We start from the raw sequence: 26,168 nt of genomic DNA, 5'->3' as shown, positions 1-26,168 counted from the left end.
ATTCAGTAGAATTTTAAATGCTACTTTTCATATTTTATTAACATTGTCAACTCAGCGAAGGCTACTGATTGGGGCTTCTTTGCTAAAGGGCACAAATTGTAAGAAGAACATGTATCATTTCCCCGTCTGTGTCAGTCTGTGAGTTTGTTGCTTTGTCAGTTGTCGGCAGTTACTGTCACAAAAATGCTGTTGAGTTGTGTTAGAGTTGTAAGATGCAGGGTTTTTGTCAATCAGGATGTCTTGGCCTCTGCTGCTGCTTCCATTTTGGCTGTTCTTTTTAAGATCTTCCTCCAGTACCTCACCTTTATGAATGTGCCATACTAAATCACTGGAGTGCATACAAGATCAAGAAACACAGCAATATCCACTTGCCATGACTGAACAGCAATGCCCATTGCAGTTTGAAAAAAAAAAAAACATTTGTAACAGGCTAATTATGGCAATATAGATAAAGTTTCATAACAACAATACATAACATTAATATGCATGCAGAAGAGTTTCAGTTGGTTAATGGTGTTTTGATTGGCCAAATGTGAAACAGATGTAATGGGTCTTAACATGTGACATTTGTTAGCGACACAGGCTTCTATTTTCAATGTTCAATACATTTCTGTTGCCTTGTTTTTTTCTTAAATAACATGGTAAGAAACATTGACTTTGTCTCTATTGGTAGTGGAACGTAAGCGTGAGCATATTTACTGTTAAGTAAACAGTTTTGAGGTATTTGTACTTTACTTGATTTTTTCCATTTTATGCTGTTTTATGCTTCTGCACTACATTTTAGAGGGAAATATTTCACTTATTACTCCACTACATTTATTTGATAGATATATTTAGCTCTTAACGCATCCAGATTTACATACACAACCTATGGTGAGCTTTAAAAATTCTGTATTGCTATAATTCATAAATTCGACTTATTTACGAGAATATAAGTGATCAAATAAGTATATAGTATATATAGTACAAGTATATATATAATAATGTAGCATGCACAGGTACTTTTTTTGGGAACTCTCTTGCCTAAGGATTGTGGGTGTTGTTGCTGTACAGATAGTAAATTCCTTTGAATGTGTTGAATGAATTGTTATTGTGGCTTAAGCATATTACTATATCACTATATACAATGCTATAGGTATTGATACTTTTGCTCCTGAATACTTCTTCTATTACTGGCCCATATAAACTGTGCAATAGAATCAGAGTCATTTTACATCATCATTACTGTACATTTTACTTTGCAAGATTTGTCTCAAAAATTCTTGCTTTTTATGGTAGAGTATAAACCCTTTTTAAGGTAGAGTATAAATAGTTAGTGCTACAACACCAACTAATGTGGTCTAGTGTGTAACTCTGTCCCCTCAGAATTATGTTTGTATACTACTAATTTGCGGCAGCAAATACATTTGAAAGAAATATAATGGTGCCCAGATTATGTTTTTTTGAACATAAAGACAGAGCATTTTTAACATATTCACAAAAAGTTTAGACTGAAGAGATCTGAAAAATGTGGCATCACAGTATATTTGATTTTAATTCCTGCAATGCCCAGTCATGGAAACTAAAGCAGCATTAATGTTTTTTAGTTAGGGATAAAAACATGTTTCACAGTGAGATCTTGGGCCATCGTCTGGGACATCCCATAATGACACAATAAATAGGGACCTTAAGACATTCAGTGCTTCTCACTATATTACAAAATAGAGGCAACGTGGTTTATCATTCTCTTTGTTTTTAATTGTATTTTTTTTCTTAGTTTCCGAGAGGGTCATTGAAGAAGTCAGTGCCATCCAGGAGAATCTGGAGATCGAGAGGACATGTAGAGAAAGTGCTGAAGCCCTGGCCTGCAAGGTACATTTCATCTTTAGACAAATAGTGTGAACAGTACTGCTCAAAGACAGTGAACCAGCAGGCTATCATACCATCTGTATTATTTTTACTGTTTGTTACTGACACTGCATGGCAGGAATTATACCAAGGCCAAACGGACAGTGTCGTGGATGCCCTGGGGTGTGTCCGTAATGGCCCTTAACCACGCAACCATTTTGGCATGTCCTGTTTGGTTCAGTCCTTAAAAGAAAACTGCAAATTTCCTCATTTAAACAAACTGACAAGAACACTGTCAACATATGAAGCCTTTTATCTCGTGCTTCCAGAGTAATGTGTTTCTGCAGATGTGTATGGAATTGTTAATATGTCACGTTTCTTAAAGGGAGTTTGGTGGAATATTTTCCCCGGTCGGCACAGGGAGCTTCAATTTAATTAAAATACTGTGTGAATATTTTGAACGTTTTGTCACCACCACAGAAACACATGGTAACTGCTAAAGTATGATACGATTGTCTGATACTCATTGACTGTGGTTAGTTATTGGTTTGATTAATGGTTTACAGTCTAATACTGTGTGTTTGCATTGATTACTGATGGTGGCTTATCAGGCTAATTATCAGCTAATTGTACTCAGTTTCTAACAACAGTGTGCAGTAAATGGTTTCCTTTTGTGTGTGTTTTTAAACTACTCTCCTAAACATGATGTGATTGATGGAGTTATTAATGACTGATCAAACTTGAAAGCTCAGTATTTTTCAGCTTCCCTTCTCTAAGTAACATTATATCATACTAATATTTCTCTTTATAATAGGACCTCTGTTTCTGTCAGCTGCTGTGTGTCTGCAGTGTATCTAAAGACTTGTATGCCCTCAGACCCAAATGTTGATAGTTTTATTAAGTGTTGAAACTTGTTCAGATGAATCTTGATCACCCTTAGCCCATTTTTTTTGTCATTTAAATATAAATATAACAAGTCACATGAGTTGTCAAAGCCAAACATTCAGGTTACAGTTTTAATGAACTCAGTGCTGTTTTTAAATACACTGACTCCTGATTGTTGATTGGATACTGTTTTGTCTTCATAATATGTAATTATCACTGCTATTGTACCACTGGTTTTGGCCATGATGCCCCATTACATTTGTATTCTTCAAAGGCCAGGTGGTCTTGCCCTAAAAATGACCTAATTCCAGGCCCGCATAGTCTAAATAAGATGGTATTCAAGTTGTAAATTGAGTCCAAAAAAGAACCAAGAAAATTGTATCATATATTGATTAAAACAAAAGAGGGATACTGTCATCAAAATAGTGGGATCTGTTGATTTAGAACACATTTGACTAAATACTTTAAATACCATAGTATCAAATCAGCTATTTAAGATTTGTCTTTGGTCAGTGTATTTCAGTAACTGGCACTTTCAATCTGTATGTTGCAATCAAAAGCACTCTGTGGTCCTCCAGTTCTGCTGCTGTCCCCATATCTTAGTGTCTAAAATTGCATTGAATTCTTTTGATTCAGAGCACACGTTTTTGGAGTCCTTGCTAAAATGTGAGTTGTGATTGAGAGTGGGGGAGCCTGGCACATAGTGATTTTGCAGCCCACTGGTGTTGAGCTTATCACTGTAATCATTTCTCATTCAATTTCTGGACAAAAGCCCTCACAGTCCACCTGGTTGGACCAGATTTTGGGCAGTGGGAGGCTGAGGGAGAATTATGGTGAAGGTCGACTTTTAGGCTTTTTTTCTTACCGTTTCTTGGCCTTCAGTCCTCCTCTTTCCTTTGGGTTGTTTTTCATCCTCATCGTACAGGGTTGACAAGTAAGATTTTTACTCCCACAAATGACCATCGGGTATCTAGGTATCTATGTTGACTGGGTTGTTGATCAATACTATTTGCTTGAAGATTCTTTGGTTGACTGTGGAGATTTCTGGCTTTGAAAAACTTCTTTTCTTTTGCTCTCGAGACACTCCCTATACCTGCTACTCATCTTCTCATTCTTCTGACTTTGCCTGCTATTCGTTGCTGCAATTCATTTTACATTTTGTCAAGGTTAAGAGGCTTAATCTTTAAACTAAGAAATAACAAGTGACAGGACTGTTATTGTTATTATTGTTGTTGTTGTTGTTGTTGTTGTTGTTGTTGTTATTCCATTATTCAGCCTGATGCATCTGTTCAACAGGTTTCTGTTAAATCACTGCTCTAACTCTGTAGTTTATTATCAGCATTGAAGAAATGTGCCCTCTTTTTTATAGTATCATTTGCAGGCTACTATAACATAAGGGGTGTCATTGAATGGTGACTATAAACCATTAATATGACCTAATAATGATGGGCTCCAGTGCAAGATTTTTTTATAGGCTGCACTCACTTTGAGATATGCGTACGATCACAAGCACATACAGATATTGAAATGTTTAGGTAAGGCTTTTTCATTGTTGATGATGTCTTTGATGTGTTTCCCTGTGGTGTGAAGCAGTGTGTGAGGATACAGGATTTTATTCTGAAACAGTTTTATTGTTGTCCTATTCACCAAAATTCATTTGATTCCTTACTGGATTACTTGATAACTTCATTGTGATTGTGAGGCTCTGTGGCTGCCACAAAGAACAAGTTTAAAATGATTGCAATATTGTAAGATACTATACCACCACCTAATAGCTTATCTTTACAGCTTGAGGACAGAATAGAACAAAACACATACAACACTTAGAATACATTATTTCTTCCAAACTTCCTTGAGTTATAAAAAAAGGACAACAGGTTGGCACAGCAGCCATTCTGAAACTTCAGCCTGCCTGAATGGCCTCCTAACCTACAAGTCTACAGGCAGTTCAGTCAGTTTGGCCCAAGTTATGCACACTGATAATGTCGGTGTAAATGTGTTTTGTGGAATTCACTTGTGAACCATCTGATGTATATGAGCTTTAGAAATTCTTCAAAAACACCATATTAGTGCTATGTTTATGGAAGAGCTAGTGTGGATAAAGACAAACCAAACAGCAAGCAACAATGTTGTGCGGTACTCTGTCAAAGCGTAAAATCAGACTCCGCAAATCACTGTTAACCTTTAACCTGTAGGAGAGAATGTGACCTCAATTTGACAGAGGTGTGACAAGAATTGTCTCTAATAGGGCTGGGCGATATGACTGAAATCTGTATCACGATATAAGTGTTTTATATCGGTCGATATCGATAATTATTGATATTTTTTATGACCTATTTAAAATAAGGACCAGGAGAAAAATACATTAAATTTAAACTTTTTTTTTTTTTAATTTACCCTTCCTCTGATTATAATCCCCTCAGCTATCAAGGCAGAAAGGAAAGGAAATGTCAACACAACCATGGAAAACACTAAAATAATAAATGTAAATAAAAGTGTAAAAAAGTAAACAGAGAGATACCTGAGAACATTTTTTCTGCAGGTTTAGTGCAGAAAGTTCGCAAGCTGATTCACCTTCTGGTAATTAAAATGTTTTCAAATATGTGCAGTGTTTTGTAAACATAGCAGAAATTGAGGTAGACTTGACATCTGTAATGTAATTACATTCTGTAACATGTAACAGATGTAACATGTAATGTTACATTAATGAATGTAACGTTAATGACTGCAACATACAGTTTTTGTATGTATACAAAAAACCTAACATGATAGACAGTACAGTAAGATTGATTGAACTATAAAACCGGCCAAGACATATGAATAACTTTAGTCACTCCTCTTACTCTAAACATACATGAACTATTCAATTATAATTTTATTGAAAGTGTGTTGCCTCCATTATGTCTTTGTGCCTTTTAGATGATTTGTCATAAGGCACTGAAGCAGATACCTCTGCATGGTGGTCTGCTGCATGTGCGGTTGTGCTGCGGTTGCAGATGTCGGACATTGGCGAATATGGCTGTGTTTCAAAGGGTGAGCGCGGCCAAGGTGGTTAAACAAGTTTGTGGTATTACCTGTCTTGGTGGGGACGACAGACTTGCATAATTTACAGACCACATTGGTCTGACTACGGTCCGACTTATAAAATCCAAAAAACTCACTCCTTGTGAAGAATCAAATACGAGACAACGAGATGGCGCAACCGAACTTGATATTGTTACGTGATTGGCGTGTTAGCGTGTCATTCCCACTGATCAGTGATTACTCCCTATGTTGCTTGGTTACCTGAGAGCGAGTGCCTTTGTTCATGCAACCAACCTCGCTTCGCAACGTCTGGTTTCTTCCAACGAAGAAAAAAAAATATCGAATGTTTTATCGACACATTTTTTATTGCTTATTGATTATGTGTCTATCGCGAGACATATCGTTATCATTTTATCGCCCAGCCCTATCTCACTTTTTTAACATTTCAAATTCCTCCATTCTCAGTGGAAATGATTATTGTAACAGAATGAGAGTCAGTGTCTCCTTCCTGAGAAAACATTGACTGCTGAGCATTGCCTGGTGTTCCTTTATCAGGCACAAGCTCAAGATCCCTCTGTCAATATCATGTCTAAAGAATTTACGTGCACTTACATGAACTTGATAAATATAATATAAACCCCTGAGGAAGGCAGACTGTATTATATATTATATATTTTGACTTTTCAAATATACAGTAATTGTCCTGTGAATAATTCATGACTCCAGAGCCCTCACCTCCTGTCCCACTCCCTGACATGTATGTAAAACAAGGTTTTTAATACAGAGAAGTCCAGAAAACAGAGTGAATGATCCAGATGTGAAGCAAATGTTCATCTATCTGACCAGTCTTGTACATGCTGCATTTATGGCCAGATGAGCGTTTGTGACCATTGTTCCAAAATAAATATTCTGCAAATGAACATAAACAGATCTTCTTTAAAAACAAAAAGGCATTAATGAACACACTGAAGGATCCACAAACATGTTTTGAATAAATGTAGTTGCAATCCAAGGATTCGTAGTTTTCATCAGAAACATACTTGGATGTTGTTGTGTTCATGTACAAACCTGCATTAACAAACTGCTTGTCAGGTATGAGTTGCACATGGCTCATTCTATTTCAACCACTCACTTAAGTGTAGATCATTTAATGTGATCACATAGCATTACATCCATATACACAATATACAATACCATACACCAATGTCTCAGCTGTGAACTGTTTGGTATTTCCTTCGTTAGAACATACAAAAGCAGCACAAAAGTTTGACACCTCTGTAAGATGGTGGCAGTAGAGACATGTCTCACAAGCCCGAACGTGGCATCTACTGTATGCATTTATGTTGTTACATCTACCAGCAGGTCGGCCTCAACATGGAGGCTGGTAGCTGCCAAGTGATAACTCATATGAAGTTAGTTAGCTAATGGATGATCCTAGGTTGTCTATCAGCATTACACAGATAACTTGTCAGTTAAAGCTAGTGTTAAATGCCACATCACTAACCTAGCAGGCATTCATAACTCAAACATGTTTAATGATGCATGACACAAGACCTATCAGACTCCTGGCAGCTGACATTTGTTCTCTTTTTGTCATAATTGCAGACTGTGCAGATGTCACGCTACTGTGATCACATTAAATGATATCCTCACATCTACACGTGGTTTGGCTGAAACAGAAGGGGACATCTGATTGGCTGCACATAATTCCCTGTTTAAAGAAATTCATTTGTGAATCAAGCCATGTCATTGGATTCTCAAAAAGCTTCCAGATGAATGCAGTGAAATTCACACCTGACAAGCAGTGTGCAGGTTCAACAGTCTGTGTATGAACATCACAACATCCATATTTGATGAAAAACGCAAATACAAAACATGTGTTTTTGTTGATTTCTGCTACATTTATTTAAAGTAAGAAATGTTTTTGTGTGCAGCAGAAATGTATTTGTGAACCTTTTTGTTTCATATGTGAATTTGTTTTATGTTTCTATACTACAATGAATATTTTTTTGTGAATTGATAAATATTTATATGTAAACACCAAAATACATTTGTGAATCTTTCTGTGGGCATTCATTAATATAGAGACATATCTGACTGCAAGGACTTAGAGAGCTGACCAAATATGCTACACGTTTTAACTGTAGTACTTTCTTTGTCATTGTCTTTATGGATGCACATGTGCAGGTTTGGAAATTTCAGGGTGTGCAAAGTGAACATTTAGCAACTGATGACAGAATCAAATGTGATGGATTGCCGTTGCCTTGAAATGTGGGAGAGATGATTTTGTGTCACATTTCTTTTCTTACTGACTCAGTGCAAGAATTGGTTTCAGAAAAGATAATGTATCAGGCGATGTCCACTGAACAGGGCAGGCTAAGAGGCCGCAATAAACTAGCCCACTGCAGGTCTGACAGCAGGAATTAATCTATTTGTTCTTAAGAATATACCGACTAAAAGCTTGCTCCGTGGCAGTCTAAGTGACTACTCTCTGTCAGGCTTTATTTGATGTCTTCTGCCTCTCCTGTTCACTGCGTCTATCCTCCTCTTCTTCCTTGATATAAAACAATGCCCATAACTCGACACTCCCTGAGCCTGCCTTGCTAATATAGCAGTGTGTATGAGCACTCACTGTGGGGAGCAGACAGACAGATAGTTCTTAATTAGCCATTTCCGAGAATATATCCATACATCAACTATTCACTTACCACAGCTGAAAGCCAACACATCTATTCACAATTAATCCATAAGTACTTTGAATAGAATAAGGTTGGAATAAGTGACATTACCTTTTTGAATGGTGTTGACCTTTCAATAGTATTTCAGCAATATTGTAAAGTCACAATTCCTACACTCTGAGGGTGTTAACATCAGCTTATTACTCATTTACATTTAAATCGAGCCCAAAATACGTGAGGAGGTGTTCCCAGAGGAGAACCGACAAATTGAACTCTTTATTAATTTCCTTGTACCCCATGATGGTAATTTTGCATACCAAATATTTCCAAGGCCACTTTGAAAGAAGCTCAAGTTCAGAGCAAATCCTTAACTCCTCAGCATTTTGCAGAGAGTGTTAGCAGTTGACCAACCAGAAAATGGTTTGGATGCTTAATGTTTTTGTGTTGATATATGGATCAAAAGTAAGATAAAGGTGCTGTGACTTTGTAATGGTGACCCCCAGAGAGTGCTGGCCCGATGCCATGTCAGCTTTGATTTATCTTAGTCTGTAATTTGTACATTTACATGTAAAATGCACATTTCTCATGAATTGCAGATTATTATCAGAAGAACGTGATTCCATGTTATGTGTTGTTGACTGCATTTCAGTAACAAGATGCCACATCATCAAAGGATGGAATCTGCTCCCACCAGGATGCCATTAATAAATGTTTCTTTTATGGCTCGCCTTTTCCATTTCTCTTCTTTTTTCTCCTCCTCAGGCACTTTTCTTTCTTTGGATGACATCAAGAAACATTTGTAATTGGCATCCATCTCCTTCCCATACGCTTCATTCATGTTTTACTTAGTAATGGTCTACTTAATTGATACATATGACCATCCTGATGATTGAACTTTGAGAAATGGATTGGCTACTGTGGCAGTTTAGTATGCATGCTTCATGTAGAACTTCAAAGAAAAATGCCATATAAGAATATGTGTTAGAAGTGATAATCACACAACATGATGCACAAAAATGCAAGATGCAAATACATGTCGTGTCAGAAAACTGTGATTACATCTAAAAGGAGAGATATTCACTGCCTATTTCTTTGTCTGCTTGTGCTCCTCTAATGATGTCTGTTTTTTCACACCTTATCATTGCTTTTGCATGCGTCCTGCCATTATGACTGATTGCAGGGCCAGAGAAAAGAGGAAATCAACAACATCTCATCTGCCCTGGCTGGTGCTCTGCTACCTTATTTCTTTGCCTGTTTCCCACTATCTTAATACAAAGCATGCTTGTCACTCTATGCAGATTTTAAAAATGAAGGCGCTTTAGATGCAGGCTCTGTCACTTTGTAGGATTCGTGTCATCTTTTAGGGAATACATGCTGAATATGCCATAAGTTATGCATTCAGAAGTTGTTTCTATGGCTGCACCTTGTAATCTCATATTGAGGTATGGTGAATGTATTCATCCACTCAAGTGTAACTGCGGCATTTACACATAAGTGTTATTGTCATGGCTGTGTTGTTGGACTATTGTAGCTGCTGTTGAGCAAATTCTCTGTGAAATTATTTTCTCCTCAAAGCAGTCTACTTTTTGAAAAGTTTAGTGTTGCTGCTTGTTTGAATCACATTTGTTGCTTAATGATGTCCAACAGATTTTAGTTAGAAGTCTTACAGAAGTAAGTTGTCATTTCCAATATTTTTTGGAACATACCACCTTCATGTAATTTCAAGATTCAAATACTATTTAATACTGTCTGTGTAATCACAACTATACACTTTTTATTTAAAACTTGTAGCATTTAATATGAATTTGTATAACATTTTAAATACTCTTTGTGAGTCCCTTTCTGAATTCAAGGCATATCTCTAGTACAGTTTTTGCATGGGAGGGTACAATGCTTCTTGGTCCTGATGCACCTTTTTGCCTCCTTTCGCTGCCTGATTAAACAGGGAATGACACTTAGTGAACCAACAACAGTACTCATTTGGACAGAACTCTTAGATGCACATGCTCCATACTGGTGACTAGTCTCCCACTTGGAGCACTGGTGCTCTTTGGATAAGAAGTATTTTGTAAAAAATACTGACAAAACAGAAAATTCCTCGGCTTATTGCAAATCATGCCTTTATCCTGTTGGTTTAAAATTGTAAGCTCATGCCGATTGTGGTGCCAGTGGCAAAGGACAAAGATGTCAGTTTAGTGTGTTTGGATCTTACATTTAGAATGATTTAAATAGAGTTAATGCTTTCTATAGTGCTCTATTTGAACACGTTTATTTGATTATTTTTGTATGATTAACTATAAAAATGAATGATTGCTTGCCCTAATATTCGATCTTACATGGTGCATAATATACTGAGACTTAATAAAAGATTACATTTTGTACATCCTTTTATCTTTCTCTCTGTGTCTCCTCACTGTAGCTGAACCGTCAGAATCGCTCTCTGAAGAGGAAAAGCATGATGCTGCTGTCCCACCTCAGCCCAGAGACCATCACTGAAATCAACATTGAGGATGAAGAGGAGGAGGAGAGTGAAGTGCTGCATGCATCTAGCAAGGTCTGCCTTGACCCCCAGTGCCAGACCACCATTTCAGGTACGAGAAGTCTCTAATTTCACGGTTTCAATTGTGATGCATGTCACAAAATTAGCAGCAAGAAACAGAAACAGCTAAACTTTTTCAAGCATTGTTTTCAATGGTTTTAGAAGTTAACAGTACAGTCTGACAGCACAGCTCCTGCCTTTATCACGATCTGGTACCAGTCATTGATGATGGGTGTCATACCCAAACTCTCATGTCCTGCATGACAGTTCAACATACATATTTGGTCACTTGTACACATTTCTTAACCCAAATTTCAGGCCTTAGATCTTCATTGGACGAAATTCTTTTCAAAATAAAATCTCAATGAATTTTACCTGATACCTAAGCACTTATTTAATGAATAAATAAGCCCATCAGGGACCATCAGTGTGCAGGATTCTCTGTCATTTTTTAATTCCTTGGTAATTGTGACTGAAGTGTAATACTTTAACAGTTCACAGCAGCCTCAGTTGATAATTGTTTCAGTCAAATTATATGTTGTAAAAGAATATCTACAACATAGTTGGACAAAAAAATTACTCATTTGTAAACAAAGCAGTGCATTGCATATGCATAAAGTATGTAACAAGTAACTACGTAGTGAGCTAGTGAAGTACTTTCTATCTCATCCAGCTGTCCCTGGAAAATGTCACGGTCAGTTCCTTTAGGCAACCAGTAATTATACCCTGGGTGATAATGGATTCATACATGATGCTTTCCTCCTCATGTTTTTCAAAGCCGCCGATTAAAATGGAGAGATAATCATGTCATTTGCAAATGATATACTCAGATGCAGAAGATGATTGAATGCAGGAATAAGTTGACTTGCTCAAAGATTGTGGGCTTATTATGTTGAAAATTCATAATTGTATGTTAATGGACAGCTAGTCAAAGCATTTCCTGTCAGGAGACACATGGGATACTTTCACCCTACACATATCACTATTAACATGTAAAAGTTTAGACTGAGTATGATCAAAGCACATGTTTAAATTTTGAGCTCAGCACATCACAGGCAAGGTCCAAGGAAGGTCCTGCCATTGAAGTGAAATTCTTCATCTGTGGACACATTTTTTTAGTATGTTCATTTAATGTGAGAATTTTATCCATCAAAATACTTGTCCTACTTAACAAAGGGCATTCCATCTCTCCCCAAAAACAATCTTAGGTGTCAGTGACCTTTTTCTGCTTAAGTACCCTCCTAAATGTCTCAGCCTGGTCCTTTGTATTAACAGATTTGAATCTCCGTGTAATTTCAAAGATTTCAGAGCAGAAGTGTTTCTCAGATTTCTTGGGCACAGAAATTCCTAAATTTTCTGAAGTGAACACATGAAGAAGGTGACTGACATCGCTTTCTTGTAACTTTTTTTTCCCCACAGTATTTTCATACACATCACATTTAGTTTTGGAAACACTTATCACAAAGAAATAGATGTATGATTAATGCAGTATATTATCCTGTGCTCTCAGTTTTCACTGTAGTTCTGGGTAAACATATATGAAAAACATATTAAATATTCAGTTACTGTGATATGACTGGTAGAGTATGTCCTTAACATTGCATTAAGGCCAGTCAAACTAACCTTGGTTGTACCAGCCGAACATTTACTCCGACGCAAATACCATAATACAATACACTCATACAATATGATGTGTGTGAGAAAGTAGACTGCGTGACACTGCTTTGATTTTCTTTGCTCTCAGAGCAACGGAGTCAGTTGGAGTTAACACTAAAGGAGAAAAATCAAGCAGTCGCTGATCTTGAGGCAGTAAGAGAACAACTGAGGCAAACCAGAGAAGAAGTAAGTTGGCGATTTTTTTTGTCGTGTTTTACACTGATACTTTGATGCCATGTAGGACACTTCTCCTTCTTCTGTGGAGTTTTACAGCAGTTGGCATCCATGGAATTTGCATAACTATTGAAAACTATGCACAGTGTCCACCCAAAATGATCCCATTCACAACACGGTCCATTCTATAACTCAGACCTAATTTCGTCATTTCTCTCCACTCTTAACTGCTTCAGCATATGATGAACCCTTTTCTGCTCTGATCCTCTTTACTTTTACAGCCTTACTTCTTTTCAGACACTTTGCTGACACTGCATGATGAATATGCTGTCAATGAATATTCAAAATTTGAATTAATATTCGAATTGGAAAAATTATGAAAATGAATATTTGATTGTGGGAAAAAAAGCAGCACCGCCATGGCGGCTGCACTGTACAAAAGCAGAGGTTCTGTTGTTCAGTAATTAATGTTCTTTTTTAACTGGGAAAATCTGTTTAAGTGTGACATATTTAAATCACTTCAGTCATAATGTTCAGTGAAAATAATTCCCACGTTTGATGTGAAAATATCTAAAAATATTCGCTGCTTCTCTGATGTCCGTCCTCTCTCACTCCTCTCCCAATTGAATTAAGACTTTATATTAACCAAACCAAAGTTAGTAGTGATTGTTGGAGCAGTGAAAAGATAAACCAAGATGGTTGGTGAGTTTTGCTAGATGATTTAAAATTTTTTAGATGACTGTTTCTGTGAATGGAGTCTGGTGGCTTAGGTGGGAGCTGTTTCCGGTTAAACAAAAAGGTCTGTCTCTGTAGGGATCCGTTCCGTAATAATATCAGACACTTAGAGTAACAATCCGAGCCTGTCAATGACAAAACAAACACTTTTGTAGTGGATGCATGTTGAGAGTGCACAAACACTGCTGTTTGGTGGCTTCTGGCTGCAGCACTAGCTCAATACTGGAAAAACTTCAAAAACTTTTGTCCCATTAATGACTTGGGCACAAAAACATATGGAAATAAGGTCTATAAACACATAATATCTCACTTCAATGTCTCAGATAAACTGGACGTGTGGACCAACACCAATTGGAAACTCTGCATCCAACGTCACGTTCATTGAAAATGAAATGTGGTTCAAACTGAAACAAGTGAATGATTCAGCAAAACAGTACAGGACATTATCCATTTTGTAATGTGTGGGTATGTAGATCTTTTTTTGGCCACTTTTGACAGCCCTCTTCCCAACAGCAGAAACATCTGAGTGGAGCTCTGTCATACAGCCTCCTCCTGTAGCACACATAGCCAAGATATATTCTCTCTGGCACACTGAAGAACTGTCCTTTTTCTGTCCTTCTTGGAATCTTGTCAGTTGTCTTACTCACAAACAGCTGAGATATCCCAAAATGACTCAACCTTCAGTGACAGGAGCACACCACTGACCACTCCCTCCTCCCTTCCCCTTCACTCCGCACAGCTATTATCTTCAAATTTCCATATCTTCAGGGCTTTCTCTGTCTGTCTGTCTGTCTGTCTGTCTGTCTGTCTGTCTGTCTGTCTGTTACACATACACACTCAATGAGTGTGTGACTAACCATTGTTTGCTGACCAACCATTATGACAATTGACCTTGTTGAATTTGCTGTAGTTGAGCTACACAACTCCAGCCACCAAAAGATAAAAATGAAGGAACATCCTCTTTACACGCAACATCATGCTTGCACTCTACACCTTGATTAACAAAAATAGAGCCCAAAATTCTAGACTGCTTTTTCAAAGCTTTTCCCCAACTTAAAAATTCATTTCACCAGTCATCTATACTTCGCATTAGTGCTAACCATGTTCCATGGCAAACCTGTATAGTATTTTACATTTTTTTTTTGGTGTGTTTTCCTTCCCTCCAGGCAGCTGTTGGTTTGATTTCACTCTATGGAAATGACCCTGTAGAGAGTTAAAATTTGCTTGAGTGTGGTAATCCATTCCAGTGGAAGCCATGGCTACATTCATTTTTGAGTGGTAATGCAATACACACTTCAAATCAAGCAAGTTTGATGTTAGGTGCAAGGTAATCATTTAATTTTAAACTAAAATTAAGTAATAATGGTGTAGCAAAATGAATTAAAAACCAATGGCTCTCTGAAACCCACACTGATTTTTTTTTTTTTTATGTGTTACCAGATCTGCCTGTTGTGAATGACTGTTGTCTTGCTCATTTGTTGCACTTACAGAAATAATGACTGTAAATGTTGTCAATGTGTCATTTCCCTTTTTTTCTCTTCTCTTCTTACATCTTCTCTTCTTACATCTGCAGCTGCTGAAAGAGAAACAGGATAACACCATTTTAATTGCTGAGACAGTGGAGCAAAAGAAGCTCCTGGGGAAATATAACAGAGGTATGAGGGGAGTACCTGCAGTTAATGTGGTCTTCATTTTTAGAAACATTGTCACTATTAATCTAATATGAAAAATGGATACTAATCATGAGCATGGTCATAATTGCTCACAGTAGTAGTATCACAAGTAATGGATTGCTGGTATAGTGTAAACTACATGTTGCACTTAGCTGGCAAAATGGACGAATTGCCCAGTGTGGAAATCTTTGTCCAGTGTCTCAGTTTGCTGTGGAGGAATTCGAGGCCTTACAGGACACCTTGGACCTGGAGAGGAACCTGAGGACAGAGGCTGAGAACTTTGCCAGAGTGGTTTGTTTTTTACAGTAGCCCTCAAGATTTCTCTCTTATTCTGTGGATAATTTCCATTATGCTGTTTTGTCCTTTGCAATAATGTGCCCTGACTCTTATATATATTCATATAGGGAAATATTTTCCTTGTGGTCCTTTCTTCAGATGGTGGTCGAGCAAAAGCAGCTGAAGAGACAGAGTCAGATCTTGATGGAGAGCTCCTCACCCAGTCAAACTCTCCAAGAAGCCCTCAGCCTGGTCGCCAGGCTGACCAAGGATCTGGAGACTCAGAGGCTGGAGCACCAGAACCAGGTCTGTGTACACAACAAGGAGTTGTTCTTAAGTTGGAAGTTAAGTCTAACTATGAGATGTCCATATTTGTCTCCCCATTTATTATTTGAGTACATTTCTTCCTTCTGTAGATCAGCCATGTCTGATGACATTGAAAGAAGAACAACCTTTTTGATCTTTTTGAGTGGAAATAATGCTTTTGAAAATGAAACAAAAAACTAAAAACAAAAGTACATAGAATCAGTTTAAAATCGTTAGTGTGGTTGGCTGAAAATATCTTGTTAAAGACTCAGGAGGCCCAGGTTGTACTTGTAACATGGTAGACTTCAACACCAACTGTGACAGTCAACCAAAAGACTGTTCAGCTATTCATTGACGCGTCGCTCGTTAGAAACACAAAAATAGTTCAAACAGAAGAAAATGAATACATATGTAAGCCATCTGCTTAACACCTGTAATGCCTCTAATCCAGATACATCAAAACAAGAATTATTTATCTGGTTAATTACATAGGGGGGAAAATTCCTGGTAAATTATCGCAGGTCATGACAGTTAAAGCTAGGGGACATGACCTGCCAGATTAATAATTAAAAACAGCAGTGTAGACTCCAGCTCCCTCCCACCTCCTCTGGCACTGATGGAAAACAATTAGAGCTGAGTGGGATCATTGATCTCTCCTGGTGCCGGGGTGGAGGTGAGCCATACCCTTCATTTGAGGAACAATTCATACACTGGTTAAGGAACTGGGGTCGGGGAGCAGATGACTGAGTGTCAACTGGCAGCTGCTCAATGCTACTTATCAGAAATCATCGCCACGGGAGCCGCAGCCACTACAGCCAACACAATGCTGCGTAGCTGACGTAGAACACAGACATTTAGTTTATCATTGTTCCCATTTTTCCCATTTTGTCTTTTTAAGTGAATAAGAAGGGAATGTCCTTTTAATGAATATGTTCAGTGCATGCATCAAGCAACAGCACAGACCTTAAGAAGCTCCTTATGGGTTAATCATGCTGAATGAAACTTTGTAAAGTTATAAGCAATAAGACCAAGAGTGTGTAGGACCTTTGTGGTAAAAACAGGCATCCACAGCAGGCTGTAACAATGACTGTGTGTTGTGGTTCGTACATCCTCAGATAAAGCAGATCGAGGACAGGCTGAGGAGCTGTGAGGCTGAGAAGGAGCTGACGGCACTGAAGCGTAAACTGGAACTCATGGAGGAGGAGACGAGGAATTACAGTGACAAATGCACCAAGGCTGAGGTGGAATGCAAGGATCTGCGGTTTACAGGTGCAAACATATCTGAAACTGTACGCCATTACGCTGTACGCTATAGAGCCCATGTAGACTCAATCAAGTGTCATCGTTTATCAGCCTGGAAGATTCTTAGTTGTTCTTCTTGTCTTGGTGTTCTCTGTTCTTGGTGATGTGTGTGTGTGTGTGTGTGTGTGTGTGTGTGTGTGTGTGTGTGTGTGTGTGTGTGTGTGTGTGTGTGTGTGTGTGTGTGTGTGTGTGTGTGTACGTGCATGCGTGCGTGTGTGTGTGCTGTAACTGGATGTGTTTCACTGGCCAGTTGAGGAGCTCCAGAAGAGGCTGCAGGCAGCTACCAACGTGCCTCCACCACCTCCACCTCCACCTCCCCCACCACCTCCACCTCCTCCAGCCCCTCAGACCTCCAACCCACTTAGGTTTGATCACACATTGTATGCTCTTTGAATCATCAGCTAGTGAAGTCTTTGGTTTGTTTGTTGTTGTTTTTTTACTTTGATCTGGGATCCAGCTGATCTCCATCTGTGCCTTCCTCTGTAGTTCCCTGTTATCACTGATCCGAAGGAGAAGAGACATTAGTACTGACATCCCACTGGAGGTTCAGGACTCTGTAAAGGCACCAGGTACACACCAAACATCCACAAAATGTGCCGTTTCTCCAACACAAACAACATCTCCAGATAAACCAAAGGAACAACAGTGTTTTGTTTCGTAAATACACTCATTTTTACAGTGATGGTGATATTGAGGAAGAAATGGAAGAAAATATGAAAAAATACTCAGTAAAATGGAGAACAGTAGTTCTTCTGCATACCTGCTCAACTGAAGGACTTTTCTGTAAGGCGTGGTGAGACGCTCTGCTGGGTTTGGCTCAGAGAGCTGACCGTCCCTTTGGTCTGTGATCCAGTCACTGTCACTGTCTGTTCTGATGTATATTTTTCAATTTCAGTTTCTGCACATATAATCCAATTTATTTACATATATCCTTAGTATTAATATTCTATTTTTTTTTTTATATTGCCTTTATACATATATATATTTCTTTCTCATTCTTTCTTTCTAATTTTATTCTAATCAATAATTCTATCTGGTATGGAGCACTGCTACAAAACAAACAATTTCCCCTCGGGGATCAATAAAGGAACTCTGAATCTGAATCTGAATAACTGTAGCTCAAAAAACAAGGAAAACCTCTGGGATTTTATGTTTGTTCGGTTATGTTCGGCCAGGGTTCAGCTATATCCTATTTTTTTTTTTTTTTTTTTTTAAATCTATATGTTGAATGCACCTGTCCTGATAGGGAAAAAGAATCAGCTGGATAGGCACAGCTTTACACATTGCACTTAGCTATTTCCAACATATGATAAATGTGCAGGATTTAGTATTTCACCATCATACAGATGGATGTAATAATATACTGTATGAATATAAAAGTGGTGCATGAGTAAGATGACTGAGGAGTGATTCCTGTCTTTATGAAAAAAGGATGAGATGGTCATTGATCAACTTGAAATGACTTGCTTTCACATGCTTTATTATTGTTGAATTAATGTAAAATTAAATTTCATTGTGTCCCAATAAAAGATCTTTTGTACAGTATTCCAAGTGATGACAATGGAGGAAATGCCGTATGAATGTCCATATCCTGGAACTCGTGCTCTCTCAGAATTCAAACATTCAGCGCATCCTTTCTTTCTCTGTGTGATCTATGTTCATTTTGTATTTAATTCTCCTCAGGGCTGCTATTTCTCATGCATGTCAGTGTCAGAGAACTAGTTTTGAATCCTATTTTTGCCTCTCAAATTTGATCCTTTTCACCTTTTCCTTTGCAAATCAAGGTCACTTTTGTGTAGAAGGACAAATGTTGTAGCAAGTGGTGCATGAGAAATTCAAACTCAGATTTCCAGCATCAGCCTATTAGGTCAACCTGTTAAATTCTTTAATTTGTCCAAACAAAAGGGACGCCTTGACTTCTTGGAGCAGGTGGGACATTCTGAGCAGGCTATACTGTGTCCTCATTTCGTTAAACAGTTTGAATATATGAGGCCTGAATTGGGCACTATGCAGAGGGTATTTGTTGGAATTACAGACAGGGCTGAATAGGTGGCAACCAAGGATCTTCGACTGTGATGCCTGAATAATAGTCTCTTTCTGAGCACTTTAGAGGAAAATATTTTCCTATCACTTTAACACAAAATCGTTTTTGTGTGACATTTTAAAGACATCTTACTGACAATAGTTCCATTGTGTATGCCACTGAATGTTCTGTGTTAGAAAATTAAATATTCACATTTCTTTGCCAATGAGCTGCGTTATTGTGGAATTTGATTTTCGGTCCAATCTTTTGTGAACTTGAGAAACTCTTACCCTCTCAGAACTTTTGGGTGAGAAATTGCTGAATAGTGTTAAAGTTGAAATTCATTCCAGAAAAATTTGGATGACCTCACACACCACAAAGGCTCTGAACTCTACAGGTGTATTTTGAATACTGCAAAATAAGCGGCCACAGCAATGACTGCTAATTGTTCCATTACTATAGCCAAATCCAACTTCAAATAAGATTCACACTTATTCAGTTCAGTCAATATTTGTGGCATAATTAAAAGGAAAAACCTGGAGTTTCGCCAACAAAACCTTAATTGATTGGTCCTCGGGGCTTGTTTCATTTTTAAGCTTTTGCATCCAAATGAGCTATATTTCAAGTGCAGGGCTAATGATGTCTGTGAATTACACTGTGCCTCGTACAGCTCAAAATCATTTAAACTCATTTTGGTTCTTGGCACTGTTTCCCAGCCAGAGTCACATGTAGTAACAGTGAAGCTGTTAAAAAAGATGAAAAAGATAACTAAAGCCAAGCATGGTGATGAAATCTTTGTCTGTCTTGCCTGTTGTGTCTGTCACTTGCAGAGGTGGATGTCAAGCAGCAGGCAGTGGAAGAAATGATGCAAAGAATCAAGAAAGGTGTTCAACTCCGACCTGTCAGTCAGTCACCTAACAGGACCAGGAGACCGGTAACTTAAATGGTGTATTATACTGACAATATCTGTGACCTGCTGTTTTGTTTGGTTTTTACATTTAAAGTCAGTCCATGAAAGCTTTTAACTTGTAGTTTCATGGCAGTGAACTGTCAGTAATGGCCTATAACCTTGTGGTGCTGTGTTCTCCCATTTGTGCTGGCACACACCTCCACGAGCTGGGTGTGGTGACCTTGATGTGGGTGCGTTATGAATATTCCACCTACTCCAGTCTCCACTATGGTTGTCACATTTTCAAAAAATCAACAATGTGTTGCTTGTTTGAATGCAGCCCATGTAGACTAGTCCTGAACTACTTTGTAGAATCTGATCATTTGCCTCATAACTTATTGAATGGCTTATGGCTTTTAAATTTGACACTGATGGTGTCAAATCTGAAATGCTTCTTAATATTACTTCTCATGACTTCTTTTTAGGCTTTGACATTTCCATTATCCATTCTGCATAGCTATTTTTATCCATTTTGTGTTTGCAAACAAAAGGCCAGCCTATTGAGGCCGACGGGCCATGCAGTACGTCACCTCTGCTGGAGTACGAAGCACACTCTGTTGGACTTACACGCTGTGAATTTTTAACCACATTTTAATATTAGCTTGAATCTTTTATGACAAGTGGCAGCCGTACACTCCATGTTATCTGGAGAGCTTCTGGATAGGATACAAAGAGGCTAAGATAATTGCTCCAAACTAAAATTTCTCTAAACCAAGATGGCCGAAAGGAAACTAGGAACACTGAGCAGCTCGGGAATGTCTTAGTAGTAGTCTGTAGTAGGAGACCCTGGCAGAAAAATAGAAATTGGTAATATCTGTCAACAACTAAGGAGTAAGACAATTGTTAATGCTCTGACCACAAAATTAGACATCATGCACAGCTAGCTATATTTCAACTACAGGTCATACTATTACTGTGACTTTGTTGGTCTTGAAAATGCTTCATCTGCTCTAACGTTCGGGCTGTAAATCAACTGACATACAGTATTCTAAAAGAAAGTAACTTTCAGTTTTTGTAACGAAAAGAATAGCTTTGGAGATTACTTCCATTACATGAATGACAATGTCTATGTTTTGGAGAGCTCAAGTGCGAAACCAAGTACATCTGCATGCAGTGTTTTGTGGTGTTGTGTCCTGGGTGCTTTGCCAATTTTCATAGAAGAGAGACTTAGTGAAGTAATGTACAAGTCAGTGAAACAGAAGAGACTACACTGCTGAATTACATCTGAAAGAAAGTATTTTTAGAGCCATGGAGGTCAGTATTAGCTTGGTTAGGCTGATGGATTTTAGTGGTTAACTGTCATTTGAGAGATAAACTTCTGTTAAACTGTGATGAGGATGGGGGCGTCCTATAGCTGCTCCTTCCAACAGCACACACACGGGCGGTTATGATGGCAGTTGAAAAATCTGCTGGAAAACAGGAAGAGATGTGTATTCCATTCACTCTTTGTTTGGACAAAACACAGGAAGAATTAGAACCGTAGAGAGGTGAATCAGTGAATACTGAACAGTGAAGACACAGAGGAGACATTAAAGGAAGTGCATGTGTGAGGTTCTGTCGTGATTGTGGTCATAAATGTGTTGTCATCTTTGCTGAAAACACCAAACTAAACCACTGGCTGCAGACGGCCAGTGTTATCAGGCCTAAATGATTTTTTTGTACATTGTATTGTTCAGTGCTCTTAAATCCAGCAGTGTGTGGGATTATCTAGGAGCTGCTTGTTTTGATAAAACATGACATATGGCCAAGACATCTTTTAGTCTGTGTGTTCCTCCGCCACAACAACTCGGCCAAATTAGGTAGCATTAGGACCTGCTCTACGATGTAATTATAAGTAATGAGGATGGGAAAATTGACGTGACTCAGAATGATTGTGTGTTTACACATTTGCTTCTTCTAGAAAGCATACATCCTCGTGCTTGCCTACAGTGTCTCGTCTCTGTGGTAAGAGGGGCAGTTTAGCCTCTAAGTGCTGAATGAGGAAAAATAAGTATAATGTGTCAGGCTGCTGTTTATTTACCAAGCCTATCTTTCCCTCCTATTTTCCTTTTAGCAGATGGAGAGGCCGCCCTCTAATTCTGCCTATCAGGAGCTTAAAGGAATCATGGTAATGGGACTTTAAAACAATCAAGTGTTCTTACACATCACATTTTACTGTTGAACTTTCAGTGTGTTTACACAAGAGGAGAGTCTTTGTTTTGTGCGTTGTACAAGGATGTGCTCACACCAGAATTTAATGCTGAATCCTGATAGAATTCAACAAAGGTTGGAAAAGTAGTCAGATGTTTGACAGGCAGAAAGCACCAGTGCCTCATTTAAAGAGCTAAAGGCAGTATTTACATACTAGTCATACATGATGAAGAATAGCAGAGTCAATGAGCACATGTTCTGTTACTGTTGTACTGTTAATTATGCATCAAATCCAGTTAAAGGCAGACAGTTTCAGTAAAGATATACTTAAAATGAGATTTTCTCATTTCCAGCCATCATGGTTACTTTGAACAGGCTGTCTGTGTGGAGTGTCCAGTATGTACAGCCTGTGTTTTTGTTGAAACTGTCCAGGAGAAATTCAATAGAACCTCCCCCCAACCAAAGGCAGTGTTTTCGTCAACAAACCGCGACGAGGAGCTGCAGAGGATCCTGCTGAGACGGAGGGATGCACTGGAGTCCTAACACGATGCCAGTAAGTTTCATCTCCTTCACTTCCTTCTGTGGGTCATAAAGAAACTCTCTCTGAGGAGAGACATGACATAATCTGTGCTGCTTATTCATCTGTAGGAGTTGTCTGTTTGGTCTCTCAGTAGTTTCTTATGTGTTGATTTTAACAGAGCCTTATTTAAGCAGCTCACAGATCAGTGTCATTGGCCAAAGAAAGACATACAGTGCAGAATATTAATCACTGTGATGACTGATCTGCTTCACCAAATGTAAAGCATCACTTAGAATCATATTCTGGAGTCCCTGCAAATGTTTGGCCTACGTTGAATTGATGGTTTAGTTTTGTGACACATGTTGAAGCTCAAACTGGAGAATGAATCACTCTCTGTGACTCTGTTTGATGCCCTGCTGTGTTACCCTGTTACATTTATGTATGCAGTGACTGAAGCAACATACTGTAACACCATCATGTTGCTTCATTATGGCCTCAGTGTCAGCATAGTCGTTCTTACCTGCTGTGGTGTGAGTCACAAGAGACAGCAGCGAGTGTTTGTGTCTTTGTGCAGGTCTCCATCCCATCCTGTCCCCTGCAGTGTGAAGGGTGCACCAGGCTGAGGTCAGCCCTGACATCATGTTCATCCTGTATGGAGTGACTGTGGCCAGTGGAAAATCGCATGATGCTCAATCAGTGTCGAGCCTTTCATGATACTTTGCAAAGCATTTAAAATAATCATTTTACTGTTCAGAGGGAATTTCTGTATCATAGAAAAGAAAGATCAGAGCAGACGTCCTGGTTGTGAATCAAGTTACACAGCGTGTGGAATGAGAGTGATTTAATCTAAGGCCATTTCATTTCAGTGACATGAAGAATGTAAATTCCACACCACCTTTTCCGTGTTCTTTCAGCTCTTTTTTGAATACTGACGTAAAGCCCAGCTTATTGTTTGCACTGTGAGGAACAGTGATGGGTTTTGCAGCCTTGAGCTTTTTCCAAAGCAAAGTGTGTCTCTCAATTGTTGTGTCTAGACCAGTGTTGACCTTGTAGCCTCCCAGTGAGAAATTACAGGCCATTGTGGCACACTTTGCTTCCACTGTTACCCTCACTCAGTCATACTCACACCCCCAACTTTCTTCGGCGACCAGTTTATGTAAGACACTGCCTCCACGGTGCAGGTTGAACCACATGTTCTGCCTTAGAAGGACATCAGTCTTTGGCTGTGGCACTTTAGCGATAACTCTAGGGACAAACACTTTTAGATGCTTTTCAGTGTTAGCTGGCATTTAATAGAGCTGCTTAAAAACACACTGCCTGCATTAGTGTAGGTGTGTTGAATCAGTATGATGTTGGTTTATTCCAGGACCTAATGTGTGAGGTATGAAGTCACAGATGATAAATATTAATTTTACAATCAAGTCCATGTCGTTTTGCTGTGAAAGAACCAAAGACCAAAGATGATGCTGGTCTTGGTAAAACTTCCACGCCTCATACAAGTTTTTGAGGAGATTTTTCTGTGAATTAACAACACTGTCACCTTGAAATGATGTTTACATACTAGTGATTTCAAACAGCATATAGTTTAGGGAAATCTAATGCAGTCCAGATTACAGTTTAATCAACATAATGAGTGAACACTTTGATTAAATTCATCTGTCAAGTCACCAAATGGTGATACTGAGCATATAGTATGTCCAGGTTAGACCTAATGTCTCAGCTCTGTTCAAGCTGTCTCTTCTCTGTAAATGGAACTCCATTGTGATTTACTAATTGCGAGTTGCAAACATGTCTAATGTACTTTCCTTTGTGATTGAAATTTGAGTCAGAATGTAACAAATGTTTCATAGCTGCACTGCATTCTGGTCTGCTGAGGCTACTGTCGGTGGAGAAATCTCTACAATGGATTTCTCCCCGTGTGACCTTTGTGTTGGAGACTCCTGTCTTTGTGTTCAAATCTGAGTAAATGAAACTGCAATCTGATTTTCAGAATGATATGATAAACAAAATCACAAGACTGAAAACTACATGACATTTCACCAAGTCCAGAAATGCAAAATACTTCACCACTGGCTGTTTTGTAACAGTGTTAAAGTGTCTTAGGTGGATTAAGTGGCTTTTCCCTTTAAGCCTCGGTCAGATGAGGGTGTTAGTCAGGTATGGAGCAGAAGATCAGCCTGTGCGCTTTGAAAATCACAATGACTGTGCTGGTGATTTAACCACAATGGTGGGCTGCTCACGTGTTGTTTTGTTTTCCCTCAACACCTGCCCAGACACTTCCTTGAGTGAGGGATTGAAACGTGAGAGCTGTGAACTGTGGGTGATGTCCGTATCTATTGTGTGCTGCTGTTAATTAAAGCTTAGGCTTCATTTAGCACTGAGGTGCAATTTCCAGCTCCCAATCCCCCCTAACAGTGTGGAGGAAATGTCATTGTGCCTCAAAGTCTCTCCTCAGTGCAGATTCATCAGCAGCAGGCTTCAAAGACTCCACTCTGTCTTCCACACGTTCATTCATTCTTCACCCCACTGAACCAAATATGGCAGGGGAAGTCACTCTCTAATTTTATTGAGTCACAGTGGACCTCATAGAAACAGGAAATGGCCTGTGAGGAGATTCGATAAACTAATCTGTGCAGAGAGCATATTTGGCTTTTCCTCTCTTTTCTCATGACAAAAGGACAAAGAGGGTGTGTGCATTACGTTGGACAACGTCCACAGGGTAGGGTGTCAGTGAGTGGTGGAGCTGCTTGAGTATGAGTCAGATAAAAAAAGAGAAAGCCTTTGTTTTGATTTATGTCTCTGCCTCCTCATGTCCTCCATATCTAATGAAGTTCTCGTAGTTGAGCTCTTCCTGGCACAGCTCAGCATATGCCAACATACAATATAGTCTTTGATTCAGAGGTGGAGTGACGCCAGTCTTGTCTTCCTCTTCCTTCCCTCAGCAGAAACGAAGTCAATGACCAGCTCAATTCCTTCCTCCTTCCTTCCATCTGCTGCAGCCACTGGACTCACTGATGTTGATTGATGGACAGTACACACGCTGCTGATCGAGGCAAAACATGTAATTATATAAACCATGCTGTGTCCTTTTCTTCCCTCAGCCTGTCCTCCGCCGCCATTCTCAGCTCCTCCGTCTTTTCCCTCCTCATCGGCTGATACAATATAACGTTTTGTTGTTTTGTATTTTTGTCCCTTCAGGGACCAGCAATTAGGGAGGTCCTTTTAGTGTGTCTGGGAAACACTTAATTTGACCTATTTTGTTAGTCATTTCATTTATTTTCCCAAACACAGTAATTGCCTGCCAGGGAGCCTCAGCAGAGACCCTGCCGTGTGTCCAGCCTCAGTTTGCATCTGCACATTTCATTGATTAGAGGTTGTCTTCACTCCCCGACATTTCCAGCCACAGTAAGCTGTCAGCAAACCAAGAAACCAAATTGAATGAAACTGGAAGAATTAGCAGCTGGAGAACAC

The 26,168-nt window shown here is 38.9% G+C and overlaps 1 protein-coding gene across 1 annotated transcript in view; it reads left to right on the top strand.

Moving 5' to 3' along the window:
* shtn1 (shootin 1) overlaps positions 1 to 23,303 on the top strand; it is a 36,657-nt gene extending 13,354 nt beyond the window's left edge. Inside the window, 13 exon segments of the mRNA XM_070978040.1 lie at positions 1,757 to 1,851; positions 10,834 to 11,005; positions 12,698 to 12,795; positions 15,092 to 15,173; positions 15,388 to 15,482; positions 15,627 to 15,773; positions 16,889 to 17,042; positions 17,326 to 17,440; positions 17,562 to 17,644; positions 19,929 to 20,032; positions 22,101 to 22,154; positions 22,610 to 22,730; positions 23,272 to 23,303. Of these exon segments, the coding sequence (XP_070834141.1) occupies positions 1,757 to 1,851; positions 10,834 to 11,005; positions 12,698 to 12,795; positions 15,092 to 15,173; positions 15,388 to 15,482; positions 15,627 to 15,773; positions 16,889 to 17,042; positions 17,326 to 17,440; positions 17,562 to 17,644; positions 19,929 to 20,032; positions 22,101 to 22,154; positions 22,610 to 22,730; positions 23,272 to 23,303 (1,352 nt within the window).
* The last annotated feature ends 2,865 nt before the right edge of the window (positions 23,304 to 26,168 follow it).

The sequence above is a fragment of the Chaetodon trifascialis genome, chromosome 13 (assembly GCF_039877785.1).
Source record: "Chaetodon trifascialis isolate fChaTrf1 chromosome 13, fChaTrf1.hap1, whole genome shotgun sequence".
Lineage (NCBI taxonomy): Eukaryota > Metazoa > Chordata > Actinopteri > Chaetodontiformes > Chaetodontidae > Chaetodon > Chaetodon trifascialis.
Note: the sequence above shows the minus strand (reverse complement) of the source record. Positions and strands in the feature narration are given on the sequence as shown.